This window comes from Tetrao urogallus (assembly GCF_951394365.1).
Source record: "Tetrao urogallus genome assembly, chromosome: Z".
Lineage (NCBI taxonomy): Eukaryota > Metazoa > Chordata > Aves > Galliformes > Phasianidae > Tetrao > Tetrao urogallus.
In genome coordinates, this window is record NC_136816.1 from 38,038,839 (window position 1) to 38,063,935 (window position 25,097).

Sequence of the window (25,097 nt, forward strand, 5' to 3'; positions counted from 1 at the left end):
TTTCTTCGTTTACTGCACTCTTGTCCATTGGGCTATCAATATGTTTAGTGTATTTTAAATAGAGTTTGAGGTTTCCAGATATTTTTTTCTGCTATTTTGTTCTCCTGTGTAAAATAATGCATTTGACCAATGCAGACTGTGGAAAGAAATAGTACAGCTAATCAAGTGACAGTATAAAATAAGAGCTTTTTTCAGAGTACCGGAAGAACCATATAGGAACTAAGTTCCTATAAAAATGTAAAAAATCATAACTTTTTTACAATTTACAACAGAAAGAAACTTTAAAAAGAAATACATTTAGATTTTCCCTTGCATTTAAATTCTTTGTTGCTAGTTAGGTCACTATTATTAGAAAACTGTAGCTGTATTAGTTTAAGTTGTGTTGTTGAAGAGGCTTTACAATGTAGTCAGTCATGCAGAAGCATCTCTAATGTCATTTCTCATTAGAACACAAATTTCCTCATGGGTAGATGCAGAGGATCTGATGAATTGTTAGATGTTTGGAATATTCTGCACCAAAGGATTGATCTAACACACGCACAGAGTTTCATAGTGTTGTGACCAATGTGAGAGCCAAAATCTGTCTGATGTGTGGCACATTTTGCCTTTTTGCAAGGCCTGAAGTAAGCAAATTCAACTACAGTGATTTTGGTGGAGTTTATATTTATTGAAAGGATTTATCCCCAAATTTTTTTTTATATTTTCTAATTGTGATTATTGGTAATATTTTTACAGTTTGTGCAGTTTGACTTTAGATATTCTTTGTTGGCAAAGCATCCTTCAATTACTTGAGTCACAAGATAATAGAAAAGGAGAAAAACCACATATTTTATTAAAATAAGCTCTTGATAAAATGAGGAGGTTATGCATTATGGATCAGATAGCTAACAGTAGCCATAAGGGCTAGAGCAGAATGGTTCAAATGCATGGTAGCTAACCTCTGTTACAATCGTTTTCCATTCTGTCACTCTAGTGTAACCAGTACATGCTGTGCTGTTACAGCTTTCATGATCTCCCCCACATCACTGTTTCTGGAATACCGTGACAAATCCATGTAAATACTAAGAAGACATTGCTGTTGAAACTGTAAAGAACAGTGACTTTCTAGCTTGTTACCCTCAAACTGCTAAGGGCCTGTTTGAAATGTAAAAGGCAACTGAGAAAAGCAAGACTCATTGCTGGAAAACTGATAGTTCTATAGAACAAGAAATGCTGAAACCCCCTAGTGTAAAAGAATGATGAAAGAGTCAGTACATGCAAGAAGCTAGATGAAAGTGGAAACACTGAAGTCTTAAACTAAGTAAGTCTTAAAACTGACTTACTTAGGGATTGGTAAACATCAGTTTCACAGTTTTGTGACATCTGAACCAAGAAGAAACTGTGCTCAACATGTATCTTTTGTTCTGGGGCGCATTGTATTTCTATCAAATTTTGCGGAATTGCTGAGAAGTTTTATTGCAGAAATTGGTTTTACAAATTAATAATCATTGAATATATATGTGTATTTATGGGTAAGCTTCATGTGTGTTGACACATGGTTTGCACACACAGTCCTTTTATTTCTGGCTTCATAAAGATTATTTAATTCATATGACAAACTTGTGTGGTTTAAGGACCACGTACTTCTATTTGTGTATTTATATGAGCAGCATTAATCAAAGAGGAATCCAAAGATAAAGCAGTTTGTAGAAAGATTTGAGGGCTTTTGTTAAGAATTGTGTTCTTAACATCTCGTCAAATAACATATCATCCTCTAATTAACTACCAAATCTTCTTGTGAATCTCTTTCAAATAATATGTCACATGTGTCACAGTGCATTTCACTGTATCTTTACTGCTACCTTATTTCTTGACTTATGTCTTTAGAACCAAAATGGTGCTTCATAGATAAGAGTTCATTTCACTGGTTTATTTGAAATGTATATGAAGGATAAAACATGCAGGATTTTTACTGTCTTTACTGCTAGAATAAATTATTAATAAACCAATAGACTGACTAATACATGTTCTTCAACAGGAGTAAGAGAACAAAAGAATATATATATAAAATGTTTGGGGTTTTTTTTCCTCACAAGAAGGCACTATGTTATAATAATTAAAGGATTACATGAATTTTTTTCTACCTGTAGACAGAACCAGCTCGTAACTAGCTATTAAGACTGAAAAACTGGAATGAGGTTAAATTTATTGCGAGAGCCACCTTGTCAGCATGCTATGGAAGTATAGGTTTTGTTCATAAGCTTCAGGGTTTTTCTGAAGCTAAGAGTGTCCAGCAGAGAGGCTATGCTATGAGACTATAATCTCCAGTCAACCGAACAGTTTATTTCTTGTGATCTTTGTGCTTGCGGACACTATGCACTTTCATATGTCCTGGTATGAACAGGCCAGATTTCCTGGCTGCTTCTTCTCTGGAACAGAACTGAGAGGGAATTTCTGTTCAGTCTTTCACATCCTGGAAGGGAATTCAACCTCGGAGAAGAGATCCTGAGGGACATGAATGTTGCATTTGAGGCATGCAGGTAGTCATTACCTTATGAGAAAAGCAGAGGAACTCAGATGTACTTATGGCTATTGGATGCAAAGAGATTGGAGGAAAGCTGGGATGGGATGGAGGAACAAGTTCAAAAGCTGTAGCTCTGTAGTAATTCCTCTCTAGACAGGAGACATCACTGTGTTCGTTTTTAGTTCCAAAATTTTGCATTTTAGCGTAGTTCTCATGCCAGCAACACAAAGAATTTTTAAGATCTGCAGGTCAATACCTACAGTAAGCAGCTGGTGACTTGTATGTACTTACTGAATGTTACTGGATGTACTTACAGGTGTATGATCAATGAATATACAGATGTTATAATTATGAAATATACAATAGAGTTTGGCTAAGCAGGTTATTACACCAAAAAAGAATAGATAGAGTGCTTACCCTTGTCCTAGGCTCACTGTAAAACTCCAAAGGAGGAATCTCCAGAAAGAGATCCTTCCCCGCTTGTAGTCAGCTCTTAATTGTGCCTAGGAGAAGTGGAGCCAGCTCCATCTCTTCCAGCAGCACAGGTGAGTTGCCTTCACTTGTGCTCCGAGGGCTGACTCATTGCTCACCTCAGGTGATGAATCGGAGGTTCAGGCTGTGATTTAGCAGTTCCCATACACCAGGCAAACACAAAAATTCACTGCTGGTATTGTGCACAGTGGTTATTGCTGTTATTCTTTCTACTGCCATAATGATGAAAAGTTAAATAAAAGCGGAAACATCATTTACTGACTGGTGAAATTCTGGTATTCTTACAAAAGCACAGATCCAGGCTATAAAAATCCAGTTTATACCAATTATCTACTTCAAATGAATATAAAAGGTAAAATATTTAGAGCCTGTACATGAATATGTAATACATAAAATGTTATTTTTCAGAAGAGCAGAATGCTGCTAAGGATGCTTCCCAGGAGGAGTCTGAATCAATTCCAGAATACACTGCTGAGGAGGAGCGAGAAGACAACAGGTTATGGAGAACAGTGGTTATAGGGGAACAAGAGCAAAGAATTGATATGAAAGTCATTGAACCCTACAAAAAGGTTATTTCACATGGAGGTAGGAAAAGTTGGAATGTATTTTTTAGATTGATGTGAAAAATCATACTTTGATAATCATGATTTATTTCTATTTTATTTAGGTTATTCTACTAGCAATGAGATTTTATTTTTCAGCCATGGCTATTAGCGATTAATTGGCAAACTCCGTCAAATTACAGAAGCGTTATTGTGTCTTACAACCCATAATGTTATCAATAACAAATTTCAAGCTTCAATTGGAGTAGTAAATGAACTACTGACATAGCATCAAAGTGAGCCATCCTATTTTCTGGTCATTCGATGCTGATTCAAAAAATAGTTTGAGTAGATATTATCAGCTGGAGACCCCAAAAGGCCTTCAAAAGATCTGAAGTCTGTTACAACTTTTGGAAGCCTAGTGGGAGAGTATTTTCAGAAAAATAATATTTATCCTTGCAAGTCTTTCCTACTCAATTAGAAGATCAGCCAGTGTTTATTTCACACTTTCCTGCAGTTGGCTCTGTACCTATAAAAGTGGTGACTGACACAGGAAGACTGTAACCTTCACAGATAGACCTGGTCTATATGTGAAGCACGGAGCTAAATTTTTCTTGGAAGAGATGGACAGCCTAATTTTGATCTGCTTTACATTTCTATTGGCAGTGACTACATAAGTGAAACAAGTAACAAAGTCAGATAATAATCTGGCAATTGATACTTCAAATGCAAAGCACTTTCATATGCAACAAATAAACTGAGATACATGTGCCAGTAACAGTTTAGTCATTGTCCTACAGATTTTTTTTTTTTTTTAACTTCATTTTCTTGGTTGTAGCATACTTACTATATCAGAGAATCACAAAATGGCCCGGGTTGGAAGGGACCTGAAGGATCATGAATCTCCAAACCCCCCTGCCACATGCAGGGCCACCAACCTCCCCATTTAATGCTAGACCAGGCTGCCCAGGGCTCCATCCAACCTGGCCTTGAACACCTCCAGGGATGGGGCATCCACAACCTCTCTGAGCAGCCTGTTCCAGCACCTTACCACTCTCATAGTAAAGAACTTCGCCCTGACATCCAATCTAAATCTTCCCTCCCTTAACTTAAAACCATTTTCTCTTGTCCTGCTGTTATTTACCCTTTCAAAGAGTTGATTCCCCTCCTGTTTATAGGCACCCTTTAGGTACTGAAAGGCTGCTTTTAGGTCACTCCGCAGCCCAGCTCCCTCAGCCTGTCTTCATAGGGGAGGCGCTCCAGCCCCCTGATCATCTTTGTGGCTTCCTCTGGATCCTCTCCAGCAGCTCTCTGTCTTTCTTGTAGTGGGGGTTCCAGACTTGGACCTAGTACTCCAGAGTGTATGAATGTATGAAGAAGTATGGTGCTCTATGATTGTAGATACATAGGTCTAAATAATTGGAGTGGCAAAAGAAGAAAAATAGTTTTCCTTTGGATTTCTATTGCCATGGTAAAGATCCTTGTGTTATTTTTCTGCCATTTATAGTCGAAGCACAATATAAGTTGTCTTGAAAGTCTTCTAAGGATTTTTAATCTATGTAATGGTAATCTCCTCTGTGTTTGTAAGGCATAGGAAAAAAGTACTGCCTTATTCCATAATATTTTACCAAAGGATAGATAGGTTAACTCAGTGCTTTCTCTTTGAAACTGCGTGGGACTATGTCAGAAAAAGAAGACATAACAGAGACTTGAATTAAGGGGTGAGTGTGTGAGGTGAAATCTAGTTTTCTTCTTTATATTTCTTTTAAGAAAGTTTTGAAATTCCTACATGTCAAGCTCTTAAAAGGTGAAAGAGCTGAAAAGTGGGATGGAGCTTCCTCCCCTTCCCTGCATACGTCTATGCTGAGAATGTGATGTTACTCTCCATATTTGACCTTAAGATCTTTGCTGTTACACAAGTTCAGTTAGCCGTATCTATGTCTAATGCAGTACTACTTGTTAGTACTGCTGGATCCTAACATCAGTTGGAGCTGTGCCACCTCATGCCATGTCACATGCCTTAACGTGGTTTTACCTGCATTCTTCTTTGGCTTGAACTCATTTGCTAATTCTCAAGCTTTTTTCCCTGTCTGTGTTTTCCAAAAAGATGGGGAACAAGGCAATAGTGTGGAACTGCAGAAAACAGTGGACTTGCTGGGTTGCTGTTGTGTGGTGGCTTCTGTACCTGCAGAAGCATATCTATAGATTAAGTAACCTCTGAGACCAGTGAGATATTACTGCACAGAATTAGGACATCCCTTCCATCTCAGAATTATGGAAGGAATGGAGTTTAGGCTAATGATAGGAAGCTGTCTTCAGTGTACAGACTGTTCTGAAGTGGATGAAGTCTTGGTTTGCATTCTCAGCTTGATGTTAACAAAATAAATAAGTACTACTAGCTTGTCTAATACATTATATTTACTCAAACCTACCAAATCAAATCCAGAAGGAAAGAAGTCTAACATCATCCTTTAGCAAGCTGCTTTACCAAATCTTCTAATGAAGTAAAATGGCCAAAGGCTTATTTCTGACATGCAGGTTTTTGCCTCAGGGGCTTATCCTTTCTTCCTCCTCTTTGTAAGTGTTGAGGCAGTGGTGGTTTTCAGTCCTTTGAGAAACAGCTGAGGGTTCTGAATGAAGAGTGCCTTTGTGCTTCTTTATGGGTGGGATGGTGTCAAGACTAAACAGCTGTAATTCTCTTTGACATGCTCAAGGAAAGACCTCATGGGCATATGCCTTGAGACATTCATTTGGTCTGGGATTATGCATTTTCCAAAGTCATAAAAAAGTGACTTCCTTGTCATCAATGTCATCTGGTTTTCCTACTTTCAGCTACTTGAGACTCAAGTGCTGAGTGATAAAGGAGAAAAAACAGTCTCTCAGTGCTTTCCCAGTTAGTGCACACAGACAGTGTGCCTTTCCATGAAGTATTCTGTTTTGTTCTGCTGCTGCATACATCGAATCATAGAATCACAAGGTTGGAAAGGACCTGCAAGATCATCTAGTCCAACCGTCTCCTCATCACCGTTGCTAGCACAAGCTACTAAATCATATCTCACAGCTCCTCATCCAGACACCTCTTGAACACTGCCAGGGATGGTGACTCCGCCACCTCCCTGGGCAGCCATTCCAGTGCCTGACCACTCTCTGAGAGAAAAAGTTCTTCCTTATATCCAATGTAAATTCCTCTGGTACAACTTGCAACCATTTCCTTGGGTCCTGTTTGTTGCCTGGGAGAAGAGGCCAAATCCCTCTTCACCACAGCCTTCCTTGAGGAAGTTGTAGAGTGCAGTGAGGTCTCCCCTGAGCCTCCTCTTCTCCAGACTGAACAATTCCAGCTCCCTCAGCTGCTCCTCATAAGGTTTGTGCTCCAGACCCCTCACCAGCTTTGTTGCCCTCCTTTGAACACGTTCCAGGGCCTCAATATCTTTCTTGCAGTGAGGGGCCCAAAACTGGACACAGTACTCGAGGTGCGGCCTCACGAGTGCTGAATATAGGGGAACAATCACCTCTCTGCTCCTGCTTGTAACACTGTTTTTGATGCAAGCCAGGATGCCATTGGCCTTCTTGGCCACCTGGGCACACTGTCGGCTCATGTTCAGCTGAGCATCAACCATCACCTCCAGGTCCCTTTCCTCTTCACACTCATCCAGCCATTCATCTCCAAGCCTATAGTGCTGCATGGGGTTATTGTGCCCAAAGTGCAGGACCCGGCACTTGGCCTTGTTGAACCTCATCCCATTCACCTCAGCCCAGCAATCCAGCTTATCTAGATCCCTCTGAAGGGCCTCCCTACCCTCAGGCAGATCAACACTACCTCCCGATTTGGTGTCGTCTGCAAACTTACTGAAGATACACTTAGTCCCCTCATCTAGGTCATCAGTAAAGATATTAAGCAAGATGGGCCCCAGTACAGACACCTGGGGGACAGGGACACCACTTGTAATGGGCCACCAGCTGGATTTAACTTCATTAACTACTACCCATTGGGCACAGCCCAAAGAACTGCCTGTCCAGGCCATGGACAGCCAGTTTCCCAAGGAGAATACTGTGAGAGACCATGCCAGAGGCTTTGCTGAAGTCTGGTTAGATTGCATCAACAGGCTTTTCCTAGTCTACCAGTCTGGTCACACAGTCTTAGGAGGAGATGACGTTGGTCAAGCACAACCTGCCTTTCATGAACCTGGGCTGGCTGGGCCTGATCCCCTGGATGCCACCCACGTGCCATGTGATCTCACCCAACATGATTTGCTCCATAACCTTCCCTGGTACTGAGGTCAGGCTGACAGGCCTGTAGTTCCCTGTATCCTCCTTACGGCTCTTCTTGTAGATGGGAGTCACATCAGCAAGCCTCCAATCCTCTGTGAGCTCTCCAGATATCCAGGAGCACTGGTAGATGGCTGACAGCGGCTCAGCAATCACCCCTGCCAGTTCCCTCCTCACTCTAGGATGGAGCCTGTCCGGTGCCATGGACTTGTGACAGTCCAGATGGAGGAGGGGCTCTCTAACTGTCTCCACCTGAATCACCAGGGTGGTATTCTGTGTAGCATCCCAGACTTCCAGAGCAGGGCATAAAGTGCCCTGAGGATAACTGATCTGCCTATTACAGGCAGATGTAAAGAAGGCATTGAGGACCTTAGCCTTCTCCTTATCCTCAGTGGTCACGTTCCCCGCTGCATCAAGTAAAGGATGGAAATTCTCCTTGGTTCTTCTCTTAGTATTGATATATTTGTAAAAGGATTTCTTATTTTCTTTGACAGCAGTGGCCAATCTGAGTTCAAGTTGGGCTTTTGCCTTCCTGATTTCTTCCCTACCTACCTTAGCAACTTCCTTGTAATCTTCCCAAGTAGCTTGTTCCTTCTTCCAGATTCTCTTTTTCTTCCGAGTCTCAACAATAGTTCCCAGTTCATCCACACTGATCTTTTTTCTCTACAGCTCGCCTTACAGCATTCAGGGACAGCCTGTTCTTGTGCCTTTAAGATTTCCATCTTGAGGAGTATCCAGGCTTCCTGGACCTCCTTACCCTTAAGGAGCAACTCCTCATGGACCTGTGCTACAAGCATCCTGCACAGGTCAAAGTCTGCCCTCTTGAAGTTCAAGATAGCAGTTTTGCTAGTCACCCTTCTGACATCTCCAAGTATACAGAATTCTACAATTTCATGGTCACTCATTCAAGATACAAGGTGTTTTGTGAGTATTTCATTGAGTCTTGAGTGCTATTCACTAGTATCCAAAAAACACTGTAAAAGTTTTCAGCGTCTTATGAAAGTGGTGCAAGGGTATTATCCTGGAATTTTCCTGGGAACGTGTTTCTATCTCCAAGGAGGTGCAGAATTTCCTCCACAAACATTGTCTCCTTTGTGGTTAGTTTTTCCTAGCCTGTTCTGAAAACCTTTCAAATCTTCTTTCTTAATATATCCAGCCTTTATTTCTGTATTTCTTTAGTGGTATCTACACGCAATATTTCTTCCAAATCTTCATAGATTACTTTTTATTTTCTCTTATCTTTTAAATAAATCCCAGACTTTCAGCTGAAAAGTGCAGAAGTACTTTATGTCTGTTTTGCAACAGTATAGCAACTGAAAAGAACTGTGAAGGAGATTGACCGGTATTAATATATCATGAAAAATAGCATTTTTTTTTTCAGGTAGCAAGTAATCACCCAGGAGCACAGAAATGTAGCTGTAGTTGTAGCTTTGAGAGGTTATCATTAGGCAGTGGTGGAGACAGGAGAACACAAGTACAGGGCAATTGGAGTATCCAAGATAAAGAAATACTTTATACAAAACTTGCAGCAAGGTATTTAACTGATCCTCAAGAGTTCTTTAAACACAGTGTCATGCAGACATACCTGTAATATCCCAAGGCCTTTGAAGCTGCACAAGCCAGCTGAAATTGGATTTCAAGTCCTTAGTAGTCATTATAGTAAAGATGCAGGATGACAAATGGAGGATGTTTTCTTTACTGCTTTATTCCTAAGGCTAAGGTGAGCATTCAGCACACAATTGCAATTGAGATGTAATGAGCCAGGAGTGCAGGTAACATTGTATTACTTACAAAGTAGAATGATGTTTTTTTTCTGGCTCTGTTCTATAAAAAAGTTTGCTTGTAGTTGTGTTAAGCCTGTGTTCCAGGAATTAAATGTTACTGATTATCCTTCATTATCACTTGATAATCATTCATTTATTTTGCATCTTCTTCAGCAGTAGATATAATCACTCTATTCCAAGACTTAGAGATTTCTTTTTAAATCTATCTTGTTAGGAGCCTTTGACAAAGATAAAAATGCCTTTTTGTTTGTTCCACAGGCTACTATGGTGATGGTCTGAATGCTATCATTGTGTTTGCTGCGTGCTTCTTGCCAGACAGCAGCCGAACTGATTACAACTATGTCATGGAAAATCTTTTCCTGTGAGTGTTATGTGTACAGTATGACAGAGTCGTCTCAAAATTCTGTAGTGAGAGATAACCTGTCTTTAATGAAGTGGTAATGTGGGTCATTAGAAGAGTGTCAGAGTAGCAGTTTTAGATAAACTGTTACACTGTGTATTATTTTGCTACTTTTTATCTACTCACCCTCCCAAATTTGGGCGTATTTGTCAGAAGTAAATCTGACTGTAGTGTCTTCCTAGATGTTAATGAATACAGAATCTCCATCTTCTTGGAAGAGCTTCTTGGACATTGCACTGTTTTACCAACTATTTCCAGTCCTTGTAGAGAACTGCAGGACCTGCAGGGCCTGAGAACTCCAAATTGGCTTTCATTGTTTGTTTTTTATTATGCATTGTCATGATACATCATTGTTATCATATTTTTAATACATACTGTGGCTGTGTTTAGGAGTCACAGGCACGTTTTCTGATACTTGTTTAAAAAGTATGCGGTGAATAACAGTTGCTGACATAAACAGCATAAACTTTGTTTTTCTTACTCTAGCTGTTTCTGATTCAGCTACAGGTGGTTTCTGTTGGACAGAGCATGAATTTGACCAAATAAACCCACATTTATCACAGTAGATTACTCTTAATAGCAACGTAGCTTGGTAGGCAAAAAATGTGACGGTGACAACTTTCCTAAGTGCCACCAGCTAGTTCCACTTACAGTTGCTGAAAAAATAAATCATTCCATATTATAAAACCCAATCTGTCAGTTCCACAGCCAGCAAAAGCCTGGCTTTCACCATCTGCAGCTTACAAGGCACAAAGCCTTGCACAAGAGCATAAACCCAAGCTCTGAGTTCCAGTCCTTGAAGATGCACATGGTGACAGCCAAAGCCTTCAAACTTTGTCAACTTGTGAAAAATTAGACTGAGTGCTTTTGTTCTAAGTCAGACAAATTTTCAGCATTTGCCAGGTCAAACTTCTCATAATCTACCATAACTGATTTACACTGCGCCTATTGGTTTAGATGGAAAGAATGACTGCCGTTTGATATCTAGTGCACAAAGCTGACAGTAACTGTGGCTGACATTAAACAGTTGCCCTCTGATGTCACCCAAAACTCTTGTCATAGGTAGAATTAGTAGAAACAGAGTTCAGATTGGCTTCAGCTAACTTTAAAGTTTAGAGATTTTTATTCTTTCTCACACAGTCAGAACAGGAAAATAGAAAGTCAAATCATCCTTGTTTTTCCTTTCTTTATTGGCCCATTAATTGCGTTTACCTAAAGGATACTTGACAGTTTACAAAATATCCAGTAACTGAGAAGTTTAAGTATTGGGGAACTTTTCACTGTTAAGTCACAGGGGTATCTGGATATACAGGCAAATTATTATTATTATTAATTCTCTGTGTGTGTGTGTGTGTCATGATTCTGATAGATGATTCTGCAACTGCGGTATATAAGCCACCTCTAGTTTGTGATTAACAACTTTCAAATGTTTATGGTTTTCCAACTCCTTTCTAGTCTGTATTCACTACATATTTCTGGTTACTTTTCCTCTTATATATTACCTTAACTTTTCAAGCTGTCTTCGAAGAGTAGAGTTTGTGCCAAATTCTGAACTTTGAGATTGAATCTTCTCTTTTGAAGCTAACTGATATATTCTAGATAATAAATTTTATAACAGAATCACAACTTGTAAAACTACGCTTTGAAAGTCAAAATAAACACTTTTTGTTTTCAGGCAGAGTGAATTGTTTTATTCTGTGAGGAAAATTCTGCCCATCTTTTCAAACAGTGAAGAAATTGCCATTATCATTAAATAGTAAGAAGCCAAGTTTCCAAGAGACCGTGGCATGCCTAAAACAGCAACTGGTCTATCTCAACCCACAGTGAATAAGAGCTGTTGTGGAAAAGTACTTGAGATAAATGAGATCTGACTAAAATATCACAAAAGCTTCCTTCTTGTTGCAATATTTCTCTTTATTCCTAATTATGAATGTTCATTATTGTAATTGTTCATAATATTCATAATTTCCTTGTGGCTGAGTAAATAGGGGCATAAACATTTGTCAGATTTTTTACTTCAACTTTTGTCTCTTTTACTTCAACTAGAAGGGTGGTAGTGTTTTTCCAAAGTACTTTCTTTCTCAGTACACTTTTCTGCATGTTTCACTGCCTAGATTTGTTTACAGCCCAAGAAGTTGCCTTTTATGAGAAGGGCTGACTTCATAACCTGTCAAGTGGTCAGTAGATTCATTTAAATTTAGTGTTTTTTTGTGTATGTGTTGTGCCCTGGGCAGTGGAGAGCTGTGCTGCACAGTGAATCCAGATTTAACCCTGCACATGCTGGACCAGCTGCATATTGCTGCTTGTTGGTAGGCCTTGTTTTTCTCTGCATCAGCTATGGCCTTGTTTGAACAATCCCACTCTTTCATACTTCAGTGTAAGGAGGCAGAAGTAGCAAATGCACTAATGGCAGGTGGGAAAGAGCAATGAAAAGCATTTAGTGAGAAGTAGTCTAGATGGATTTGTCAAATGCATGACACTATTCAGTCAGTTGCTGCTTACTTCCTGTCCAGTTAAAATATTATCCCTCTGGTGAGAACCAGATTTTCTATTCTTGTTTTGAAGAATCTGAATTGTGAGGAGTTAAAGGGTCAGATTAGATCATGAGTCACGCACATATACCTGATAAAAGGGTATTGTGGTCAGCGATACAGCTGCCTCTTACAATGAGAACTCTCAGGCATTCAGTTTTCTAAGGTGTGTCTCAGTATTTTTTCACTGTAGTTTTTACACAAACATACCTTGAGACTGGCGGGCAGAAAGTTCAGTTTGAACACACAAGTGAGGCTGGCAGTTCTGAAATTGATCAGAATATTTGCACGTGGACAAGAATTTAATGCTACCTTTTCATGTAACTCAATAGTCTGCTCTTCTGGTGGGGTGTATTTTGTCCTAAGAGTAATGGTCAGTCTAAATACACTTTGCAGACCTGATAAATTTGGTATTCAGAGTGCTTTGCTCACAAAATGCAAGAGCTTGAACTGTTCTGTCCCATCTGAAGACAGATTGACAGTCAAGTTCTATTAGCTCTGAGAATCAGAAGGCTTGTAGCTGACAGTCACAAAGATTCAGCACTGGTAATCTGAGGATCGTAAGAATTATAGACAGGTATTATCCCAACCCTTTTAATTTTGCATTGAACAAATGTGGTGATTAGTACTGAAGAGATATTTCTCAACAGTTAATCTTATAATGGCCTGAAATTTCAGTCAGTCCATCCATGCTCTCCCTCACAAACTCTGTTAATTTCAATATGTATTAAAAATAAATAAATAAATAAATAATTTTTACTCATAGTTATAGTGGTAGCATTGCGACCAGTTCTAAATTTCTGCTTTAGGTTTAAAAGAAAATAAAACTCTGTCTATAAATTACTGGTCTGTCTTAATGTATTCCTAATAGATGTTGTTTTACTGTATTTAAATAGATAAATATGTGCTCACTTACTTCTATTCTTTTACCAGGTATGTAATCAGTACCTTAGAGCTGATGGTAGCTGAAGACTATATGATTGTATACTTGAATGGAGCTACACCAAGAAGGAGGATGCCTGGGCTGGGTTGGATGAAAAAGTGTTACCAGATGATTGATCGTCGGTGAATAGTATTTTTCTTTCTGATCCACAGTCATTGTTTTAAGCACTGTTCATTTCTGTTGTTCCTCAGTATGATAGTGTTCATTATATATTATTTTTGTGAATGGTTTTCTTTTTTTATTAACCTTTTAAATAAACTTTTTTTTTCTTAGTTTAAGGAAGAATTTGAAATCGTTCATAATTGTTCATCCGTCATGGTTCATCAGGACAATTCTGGCTGTGACACGACCTTTTATAAGGTATGTAGTGAACACTAGTTATTTGTTATGTCCCAGGAATTCAGAATACAGAAAGAATACAGAAACAGCCTAAGTAATCCGAAATGGTTGTTGATCTCTCACTGATACAGTTCAGTTGAAGATGACTTCCCTACAAAGAGTGAGAAAAAAGTTTATTTATTTATTTGACTTTTCTGTTGTTTAACTATATATGCACATGGAATTCTGAATTTTTATTTATTTTTGTTTGTTTTGTTTTGTTTTGTCTGAGCCCATCAGAAAGGCTTGAAGGAAAGGTTCTGTGGACCCTTTTCACTTTGTGGAAAAAAAACTTCACTAGAGGAAAGATTAAACTATTGTTCTGGATTTAAAAAAAAAATTTAAAAATAGTAGGTGCTTATTCAAGAAGACTGCCCTGAGATATTTGAGAATGTAGGAGAGTTGTTTCCAAAAAAAGTTCTCTACCACCCAAAAAACTCAAAAGAATTGTTAGACACTGAAGACCTTAAAAATGGGCAATTGTATGTCTGGAACCTGGAGATCAGGAGCATACACGGTCAGACATGAGAAAGCATTGCTCCATGCAAAAGAAGAGGCATCTTGTCTACAGAAGCCACACAGGGAGTATGTCATGACAAACTGGCCCTAGACTACAGAGGTGAATGCTGAAGATGTCTGTCCTATCAGAGTGTTCTGTCCTGACAGAGTAATCTTGAAATGATGAAGGAAATTACTTCTCCCATTGCTGCCAAAGTGTAATAGATTGAGCACCATAGCAGAGCTTCTTCCTTCAGATGTGATGATTTTAGTAGAAAGTGATAACTGAAAATACCAGTGTGACATGGAAACAGTGCTTGGAATTGTCAGCAGTAATAATAGGGGATTCACTAAGTGAAGTACCAATGGGAACTGAAAAAAATATGGGCAAGACGTAATGTTGGTGCAACTTTGTAGAATCACAAAATGGTTGAGGTTGGAAGGGATCTGTAGATCTCATCTTGTCCAACTGGTCTTATTCAACCTGGCAACCCAAAATATGTTGCCCAGGCCCATGTCCAGGCAGCTTATGAAGATCTCTGAGAAAGGAAACTCCAGAATATCCAGGCAACCTGTGTCAGTGCTCCATCACTCACATATTAAAAAAACTTCCCAATTTGTAGATAGAACCTCTTGTGTTCCAGTTTGTCTCGTTGCCTCTTACACTGTCTCTTGATACCACCGCAAGGAGCATGGGTATATATACATATACATGGTGTCGCATTGATGATGTCTCTCTCTGAGCCTTCCCTTCTTCAGACTGAACATTCTCAGCTCATTCAGCCTCTTCTGCCTTCATCTTCTTGATTGCCGTCTTTTGGACTCTTTCCAGCATGGCAGTTTTCTTCTGTAGTAGGCAGCCATGAACTGGACTCAACACGCCAAGTGTGGCATCACTAATGCTGGTAAGAGATGAAGCATCATATCTCTATCTCCTAGTGATGCTTTGCACAATCAAGCCAAGAATACCATTAGCCTTCTTAGCAGGAAGGACACATTGCTGGCTGATGTTCAGCTTGTTGTCCAAACTCGTTAACTTAGAAGATGAGTTGAAGATAGGAGAAAAATGAAGCCGTTTGGTGGACAGAGGAGCACTGTGAGAAAGTTGGGTAAAAAAATTCTGGGAGGAATAAAAAGAGACAATCAATTCAGTAAAAAGCAATGTAAGGAGAAATAAACTTGATAAACTTGATAAGGCTGATGGATATAGCTCAGTTTTCTAGCCTAAAACAGTTCACTGAATGACTGGCAAGTGCTTTGAGAAGTTCGGATGGAGAAGTGAATTGGTCCCAAGGCAAGGAGAAAATGTCCCAAGGCAAGGAGTAAATGTCCTAAGACAATGAGATAGCTAAACCATTTAATTTTGATTCCAAATTCCATTCCAAACCTGATCTGTACTCATCTAAACAAACGTGAACATTCAGTTGTATTATGTTTGAGAGTCATAGTCGAATATAAATGCCAGTTTGTTGTGATTACAAGGGTAGATAGTGATGGGACAAAGGGGAATGACTTCAAACTGAGACTGGGGAGGTTTAGGTTAGATATTAGGAGGAAGTTTTTCACACAGAGGGTGGTGACGCACTGGAACAGGTTGCCCAAGGAGGCTGTGGATGCCCCATTCCTGGAGGCATTCAAGGCCAGGCTGGATGTGGCTCTGGGCAGCCTGATCTGGTGGTTGGTGACCCTGCACATAGCAGGGGGGTTCAAACTAGATGATCATTGTTGTCCTTTTCAACCCAGGCCATTCTGTGATTCTATGATTCTGCGATCACATGATGTTAATTTATTATGATAACTTTAATGAATTCTTTCCATATTTTTATATGTATTTATGCTTTAGAGAGTTTGGTTCTCTTTAGAATTTTTATACATCTCCTTGAAACTGTAGAACTAATCACATTGCTTTACAGTTTTACACAGCATTACAGTTTATGATACAGTCTTAAATCCTATTGTGCTTAGCCAGAGGACAGCAAAATGTTTAATCTTGATTTCAGCTTCATTAGAATTAAGGTATGCTCATGGCCAACCAAACTCTGTAACTGAAATATAAATAACCAAATGATATATAGTTATTTAATACATTAAACAAATGCCTTCTCTCCCTCTCTCTTTAAAGTATTGTAAAAAATATTGTGAAAAACGTCAATTAACACATGTTTCTGTGTCTCAGCTCTAAGTTCAGCAGTAAGATACAGTATGTCAACACATTGGCAGAGCTTCGTGAGATGATTCCAATGGAATATGTGCACATACCAGAGAGCATTGTCAAGTAAGTGATGTGCATAAAATGTGTATTTGGTCTAATAGAAGTAATTTTACAAACTAGGAACAGTGTTTCAATGTCTGTAAGAAGAATAGAATACCTCTACCCTATACTATTTAAGATGTTTATGTGTTGTTCCATAAGAACTCCACTATCAAACTCTGAGGTAGGAAACAGTGTGTTTTTGAAACACAAAACACAGTAAGTATGTAATCCTAGGGGAACCAAAGCTTATAGGAAGAAGATTTTGTATTGGACCAAATGATACAATTTGTAAAATGAAGACGATCTTTCCATCTCAGTTCCTTCATCATCATTTTTTGCTGAACAAAAAAATCAAATGATTATAAGTGTGCCCATTGGAGGCAAGTATTTTTAAGATGGCACAGTATGAAGCAGACATGTACTCAAATCAGTGGAAAAAGAGCAGATATGTTCAGCTTCATGTTGAGAAAGATTATTGTAGCAAAAGAATACCAAATGCCACTTTAAGCAGTCCAGTGTCTCCACTAGCAAGAACAGAAATACCACTATGATCATGAGATGTCCCACCTGCAGCAAGCATATAGATTTGTGCCAGGATTTGGATTATGTGATTGTTCGGTAGTTTTTACTGAAGTGAGATACAATGTGCCAGCTGTATCATATGAATGTGTATGTCTTTTCTCTTCCTTCACCCACTCTTGTAAGGTATGATGAAGAGAAGTGTATTAAGAGAAGAATGAGGTAAAATTTGCTTTCTAGCCCATGCTGCAGCTTATAGCGGAGTAAACCTGTGTGACAGCCAGTCACCAAAAGGTGACCTCAACAGCAGAATGGGAGAGGCCTTGCAATGGTTTGGTATCCTGCTTTCCCCTTCAAGCTGTTGAGATCAGCCTTCTTTGCCAGCGAAACTTACCTATCTATAAATGTCCTTGATTTGGCCCAAGCTGCAGACAGTTTAATTCTTATAAGCAGTTGTATGCTTTCAGCTCTATCTACTGGGCATGCCTCAGATCTCTGCTGCTTTTATGTTTCTGCCTCCAAATAATATAAAAAATGAGCTAGATATTAAAGGTGAGTTGAGAACAGGCATAAGTATTACCATAATGACTTGAAGAGCTTTAGGGCCAGTGCACAATACTGTGTGCCTATTTTAGAAGCATGTATTATATTTCTTCTTTGCTCTGCTATTGCTCTGCTTCTCTCTTACGCTCTGCTTGCTTCTTTGTTTCTTTATATCAATAACTTTTACTCATGCAGACTGGATGAAGAACTGAGGGAAGCTTCAGAAACAGCTAAGTAAGATAGCTTTCTGCTGGTTGCTGGCATTGTATTTATTTGGTTCACAGAGATGGATTGAATGCTGTAGTATGTTACATGTTTGGTACAGCAGTCTGTTCATAGTTTCAAGTACTGTGGAAGTTGCCACATTTGTGAATTGACTTCCCCTCTCACTATAGGCAACCTGCTATATCTTACAGTCTAAGAAGTGATACTCGTAGACTATAAAAAAAACCACATTTTTTGCTACTTTTGTAATTGTTTCCATAGTCATGGGGAAGACTAAAGTTACTTTTTTACACTGTCAAAGATTTTTATTACATATTTTCTCTCCTTTGTATGTTGGATGATTAATATAAACTTGGGAAGATAGATAAATCTTCTTTAAAACTTGTTTTACAATTTATGAAGGTAATAATAGCTATTGTACTTATTCCTCAGCTTTTTCTATATCTTTTCCTGTCTTCCTGCTATTGTTTGGAAGGGCTGGTGGATTAATGCTTGATAATGTTATATCACTATAAGGTACCTTAACAAGTCGGTGACAGATGATGATCAGCTATTTTAAACATGGAACTGTACTCCAAGTTTGAGATGCTAAGGCAGCACCTTGTAAAATATCTTAGAAATCTTTTATGTGGAAGGACACAGTCTTTGATTCATTAAGCTGAACTTACAAACAATTTGTGCATTGTACTTCTTCCATGTGTGCGTTGTACACGACATACCAGAGAAGGGAGCTCTGCCAATCAGTTCAAATATGGCATTTTTCCTATAATTTTATAACAACCTTTGGAGGTTTAATTTCAACCTCCTTCTTTTAAATTATGGACTTGAGAATTTTCATCTTACAACTTCTTCATTGTGTTTTCTCTCCTTTTGTGTGGTACGTATTTTCCTCAACTTCTCCTCAGCAATGTACTCAACTTAGCTTTTAAAATGACTATCAAGAAATGCTACAAAATCTTGCAAATAGAATCTTTTTGATTCTAGCAATTCAGCTGCCTCAGAAGCAGTACATTTATGTAGCTAGTTATCTGATATCTGATATCACCTGGATATTTTATTAAACAAAAAAGCACGCAACTGCTTTCTATTCAATCATATTCAAGTACACTGAACTGTGATAACTGTGGTGAAAAGCTTATTTCTTGTTAAGCTTCTGATTTAAAACAGTGCAGGCTGCAGCATAACAAGTGAAAGGGGAACTGAATACTCACACGAGGCAACACTTGCTATTATTACGATTGGATGTACGAGGTAACTGTAGTGCTTTTCCCCTCCCCAGCTTTAATGGCTTAAAAACTTAATACACAAACTGATTGGTGTTACTAAGCTCTCTAAATTTCTATCAGTAATGTTTTTGTGTTTGTGCAGTCAAAGTTGCTTGCTACAGTTAAGTCATTACATCCCCTAAATTTGTTTTTGTACTTAAATAGAGAAATAAACACAGAAGAAATGTTTACTGCTTCCTCTTTTTCCTTGTGCCCAGAACTAGCTGCCTCTCAAATGATCCAGAAATGACTTCAGTGGAGCAGGAGTAAGAATTTATGTCTAATACAATCATTTCATTACAGCATTATTTCACAACCATGCTTCTAGGAATAGAGACTGGGTAGACTCCATAAAGTTTTCTGGAGAACTAAATCATTTTACATTTATTTTCAGGAACTTGATTCAATATATCCAAGTAAAAAAAGCACCACAATTGAGATTTTTTTGTTTGCATTACAGATGTCTTTGAAGTGTTCTTGGCCATTTTCAAACAGAGATAGATGTAGTCGTTATCCTGAGGATATTCAGGTTGTGTGAAAGACTGAAATAAGAAGTTCAACATGATCAGGGTGAAGTTGATGTCATGCATTCTTCTCAGTTAAAGGGTGATAAAATTGCCTTTCTTACTAGGAAGTTTGAAAAGTCTTAGTTTTCTCTTTAATTTCTGGATTATACCCTCAATACCTTACTTGTCTTTTCTTTATGTGCTTAAAAGCTTGCTTCCCTGCCCCCTCCCCCCCCGTAAAGTTATTTCCCTAATGACATCTCCATTATCTTCATTTTATTAGTTTTCAAAGCCAAAATGATTCCTTTGGAAATAGGAACGTGTCTGTCTGTCCTCTCGCAAACTGTTCTTCTGTCTGATGTCATGACTAAACATGCAAGTGAAAAACCCTGTACTGTTTTACTGTGCAGTGGTGGGACTGTTTTAGCCATAGCTGGTCACAACGCACGAAAAGTTTGTTTGATTGGACAGCAGGAGGACTCATCACTGCAGTAGTCTGTACATTGGTGATGAGTGTCTCCACAGAAGTGACTTGACTTTGCTGTCCCTACCCCTGTGTCCTGAATTGAAATACTGTTCAGAAAATAGCAGGCACCTAACTCTTCAGTAAAAGATCCCATCAGGAAGTAAATTTGAAGTAAGCAAGCAATTGACTAGAAAGCAGACACATAAATAACATGGAGCTTCTTTTGTCTCTTTTTTTTCAAATAAAGTTGTGTGTCAATCAATCAACCACCACAGGTCAGAACTATAAATTAACATTCTGATTCCTAGAGCAGTTGACATAAGATCTCTAAAGATCTTTTTCCTTTTCCCCTCAGACACAGTTTATTCTGTAATGAGTCAATATGAGAAGCATTTTTTGTAAAGAGAATGGAGAATAAATAACATACTGAAGACTGTATTTATGACTTAAGCTTTTTGATGGCTTGAAAAAATTTTCTTCTTCTGAGACTAGAATTTTTACTTAGCTCAAATAAATACAGTTGAGACTGAATTAATGCTAGTTGTTTTCTCTCTCTAAATATGCATCCATTTTCAGAAGTGGCAGTGATTTCTTCTGCAGTCGTATCACTCATTTGTGGAGTAGTTTCTGTGGGAAATAAGATTATCTTCACAGTGATCATGGCAGTTTTACACAGCTTTTTGTCTGTATGCTTTCTGCTGAAATCTCTCTGGAGTCTGCCCAACTATTAGTTTTCTTCTGCAGCCTTTTTTTTATGTTTCTTGTCATGCTGTGTGCTATTTTGTTTTAACATCGTGCACTGCCTCATGACATTTTTTAAAATGTGCATTATGAAATATTCCACAGAAAAGAATTACATGTGTTCTCTTCCCAGGTGGTGAATATTCAGAATGTTGTTTAAATAGTTACACATTCTAAGAGGGAAATGGTGTTTGCAATATTTGTGATGACAACTTTTTATTGTATAGAAAACTTCAAAAGAATTTGATGACGTTGTTTTTACTACATGGCAAAAACATAGTTCTGGAGATGTGTTTACAGGCATCCACTTCTTACCATACAGTTCTGTCATTCCATCAGTGTGTATTTCCACATCACATGTCCAGTGCTACTCAGATTGAAATTGCTGGAATGTAGTTACTGACAGCAAGCTAGCAGTAGCAGTTCCTGATGTACTTTCTACATGAGGCAGATAGGATCTGTGTAAATTGACACTGACGCATTTAATGTAAATGAGAGATGAGGATGCCCAACGTTTTATGGGAGCTTACAATTGCAGAAATGACCAACCATGTTTTCTATCCTACTGATTTATTTTCTTTTTCATTTCTTCTTGTTTTTTAACATATAGGCTTGACATGACCCTGAAATAAAAAGCATCACTGCCAGATCTTTGAAGAAGAGGACTTTCATCGCTCAGACACTCATGATCATGGTGTACAATAGGAAATTTTATTCATTTTGCTTGTGATATAATTTTTTGGTGCCATTTAGCAATCCAAGAAGATGAAACAGGCCCATTGTGTTGCCTTGGAAACAAGAAATTTGGAGCTGGCTATTTTTTTATTTTCAGAAATAGAGTTTTTGTTAGAAAAGCTATAACATCTAGTATTGGTTTCTGTAAGTGTATGCAAATTCTGTTTCAGATTATAGAATTTTGCAAACATTATGCCTCATGAATGAGTCAATGAGGACATAGATTTTTATTTAATTTTTGTCTTCAGCATAGTACTGTTTCTGCGTAACAGAGCAAAATAGTTATTATTACAATAAATATTAGCATAGTTGTTTCACACAGCAGCAGCAACCTTATTGTTCCAGAGTGATTCTAAAAATGAAGCAGGATTTTAGTGAGTGTGTTTTTCTCTTGGTGTATGAAAAGTTCTTCCATATTCTTTTAAACCTAATGACTTTTTATTTGGCCACAGGAAAGCCTGTGTACTAAAAATCATAAGTGTTTAAAATGTTTCCCAGATCAAAAATTGCTGACAAAAATTAGTTTCATTTTAATAATTTTGTTCAGTGTCTTTATCTTAAGGACAGGTTTTACAGAAGCAGCTAGTCCTTTAGAAGTTTATCAAATGATCTAAGATCCTTGAAAGATTGTTTTATTATTGTTGTTTTTTAAAGCCTGTTTTTCCAGAACATTTTTAAGTAATGAATCTCCAAATGGCATCCTATCTGGAATCACAGCAGTTGCTAATGCTATGAATACAGAACAATTACTTAGTACTTCTCACAATTATTTGTTAAGAGGAGATGTCAAAATATTATTTGGAGTCTATTTAATATCAAAAATACTTATTGCAATGCCATTTGTTGTCTGTAACACCAGTATAAACATGAAAAGGAAAAAGACCCAAGCATTTCATCTTTTGCTGCTGTCCTGCGTACTGATATGAAATGCACCGCATGAAGTTCTGACATTCAAATGCAAAGCAACTTCAGTGTCTCAGACTATTCCCCTGCAGAAGAGTACAGATCAATACTTGAGCGAATACCGCTTGTCTGCTTTTGAAAGTCAAGGGTCAAAAGTATAACTGATGCTTTCTTGTTCCCAAATGGACATATGCATGCACTTGCCAAACCTCCTGACTCAGTTTCCTTTTGAGATTAAAAGTAGTTTATCATCAGACTTTCTATATGAGCGGATAGTGATAGGATATAGGGGAATAGTTCTAAACTAAAAGAGTGGAGAGATAGGCTAGATGTTAGGAGGAAATTTTTTCCTCAGCTAGTGGTGAGGCGCTGGCACAGACTGCCCAGAGAAGATGTGGCTGCCCATCCCTGGAGGTGTTCAAAGCCAGAGTGAGGGGGGGCCCTGGGCAGCCTGAGCTGGTGGGGGCAGCCCTGCCTATGGCAGGGCGTTGGGGCTGGGTGATCTTGAAGAACCCTTCCTTAAGATCCCTTCCTTTCTTTGATTATATGTGCTAATGGAAGTAGCAGAATTATGTACTCCTGAGCTACTGTTCTCATCTTTGAGATTTTCATGCACCCGAGAATTGTGTCTTGCATTTGCAGAAAAGTGGTCTGCAGGGAAGGGAGCAGATGTATTCATCACAACATGCAGAGTTGTTCAGCTATTGTAACAAAGAGAGACTAAATTGTCAGAAAGACAGGAAGTTGCCAAATGCTTACTTATCTGCCAGCAACTAAACTGAATTATCTGTAAAGCTACAGTCCTTCTCAGTACTGACAGGCTGTGCATCATGTCTGTCATTCTGGGTACCCTGTTTTATCACATCTTTCTGTCAGTTCCCTCTTTCACATTTGAGCAAGGGACAGATCCTGCTGACTGTTGTTGCTGCTCTATATCCTGATCTTATTATCATTAGGATCTGATAGGTTTCACAGTTTCTCAGATATTTGAATCTTGGCTTGTGTCTGCCTTATAAGTGCTGTCACTTAGAATATTGGGGATAATGCTTTATGTACAAATAAATATTTGTATTACCTTCCAGATGCTATTTAAGCTTGATCTAGATCTGAAGAGCATTTTATAGCATGAAGCCACATCTTCTGTAAACTTGTAGTTCAAGCGGTTGACATGTATAAGGCTGTAGATGAGAGAAATGCATCTCTTTGCCAGAAGAGACATTCACTGCAAAGCAGAGTTCAGCAGAAATCTTCATGTCTTTGACATGTCTTTGATATGTCAAAGACATGAAAGATATTATGCCCCATTCTATGGTAGATGTCAGCTTGGAGGTGAATTTCAATTTAAAGACTTTATATAAAATCATTAAACAGCAAAATTACATGTGAATTAATTTGATTAATGGTGGTAGACTAATAATGACAACCTGAGACGGTAGAAGTTTGTTTAAGCCAAATGTCAAATTATCAATGTGATATTGCGTAAATGATTGCAAGAACAAGATGTGGTTATCTCTGCTTATTAATGTATTTTAAAAAGTTTTTTTAATGTTATGATATGGCAATTATATATTATTTAACAATAATAAACCAATATTAATAAACGAGTAGTTTGTTGAGAAGGAAACATGGTACATGTAATTGCACAGATATAGTCTTTTATATGCAGATCTTTTCTACTGTATACGAGAGTGCTCACATAAAATATAAATTAATAGTTGCAACTTTCTTCTTTTTTTGTTAAAAGACCTATACTGTCTTCAGTTATAGATTAAGCAATACAAAGATATCTGATATCATTGTATGCATATATTTATGTGAATCAAAAATAAAGAACTGCAATCTCCCGCTGGAAGTATGTATTTTCAGCTTGAATTTTTTTTTCTTTATTCCTTGGGCACATGGAAACATTTGACAGTTTCAATTCACAGTTCTTTGCATAGTAATAACTATAACTATAACTATAACTCTATATATATATAAATGTACTGCTTTTACTTGTTGTTTCATAGCTTAAATTAAGGCAATCCTATTTCTCCTGACTTTGCTCTCTACCTTCATGCATAATGTCTTTGCTTTGCTGATAATAGTAACACAGTTCTTGAAAACATCTATGAGGACCTCCTCAAGTTGCTGTCTAGTTTGTGTCTGCACTATTATCTAAAAATCAAATGCATGAATAATCTCATTCCATCCTATATGATAGACAGAAACCAAAACTATATCAGAAATGTGTAAACTGTAGCACTTCAACAAACTTTTTTTACTTCACATTGGAGGGGGCAAGTCAGGTAGAGCTGATGACTGTTCAGTCCTCCTACCTAGCTGGTCTCATACAACCATTCCTCTCCCAGTCTATTTAAATCTCAAACTGGTCATTTTACACTGTCAGTACTTTAGAGCCTGGTGACTATTTTTACAATTGGATCAGAGCACTAAGTGGTAATTTGCACCAGGTAGGAGCTAAAAGATGATAACCTATGGCTTCTTAATTGCCATCCACCTGCAAGCAACGCTATAAATGCTCCTATAGACTAGGCTATTTCACTGTGAAGTCTTTGATAAGTTTGAAGAATTGCTAAGTCTGAGGATTGATAATTTAGTGC

The 25,097-nt window shown here is 38.1% G+C and overlaps 1 protein-coding gene across 1 annotated transcript in view; it reads left to right on the plus strand.

Annotated features, from left to right (window-relative positions):
- The window catches only part of PRUNE2 (prune homolog 2 with BCH domain), a gene marked incomplete at both ends in the record, with an annotated part of 135,736 nt that extends 114,248 nt beyond the window's left edge, over positions 1-21,488 (plus strand). Inside the window, 9 exons of the mRNA XM_079549004.1 lie at positions 3,404-3,580; positions 9,846-9,948; positions 13,452-13,583; positions 13,735-13,821; positions 16,514-16,612; positions 17,297-17,332; positions 17,849-17,887; positions 19,362-19,409; positions 21,467-21,488. Coding sequence (XP_079405130.1) covers positions 3,404-3,580; positions 9,846-9,948; positions 13,452-13,583; positions 13,735-13,821; positions 16,514-16,612; positions 17,297-17,332; positions 17,849-17,887; positions 19,362-19,409; positions 21,467-21,488 — 743 coding nt within the window. The remainder of the gene's footprint in view (positions 1-3,403; positions 3,581-9,845; positions 9,949-13,451; positions 13,584-13,734; positions 13,822-16,513; positions 16,613-17,296; positions 17,333-17,848; positions 17,888-19,361; positions 19,410-21,466) is intronic.
- Between the last annotated feature and the right edge of the window lie 3,609 nt (positions 21,489-25,097).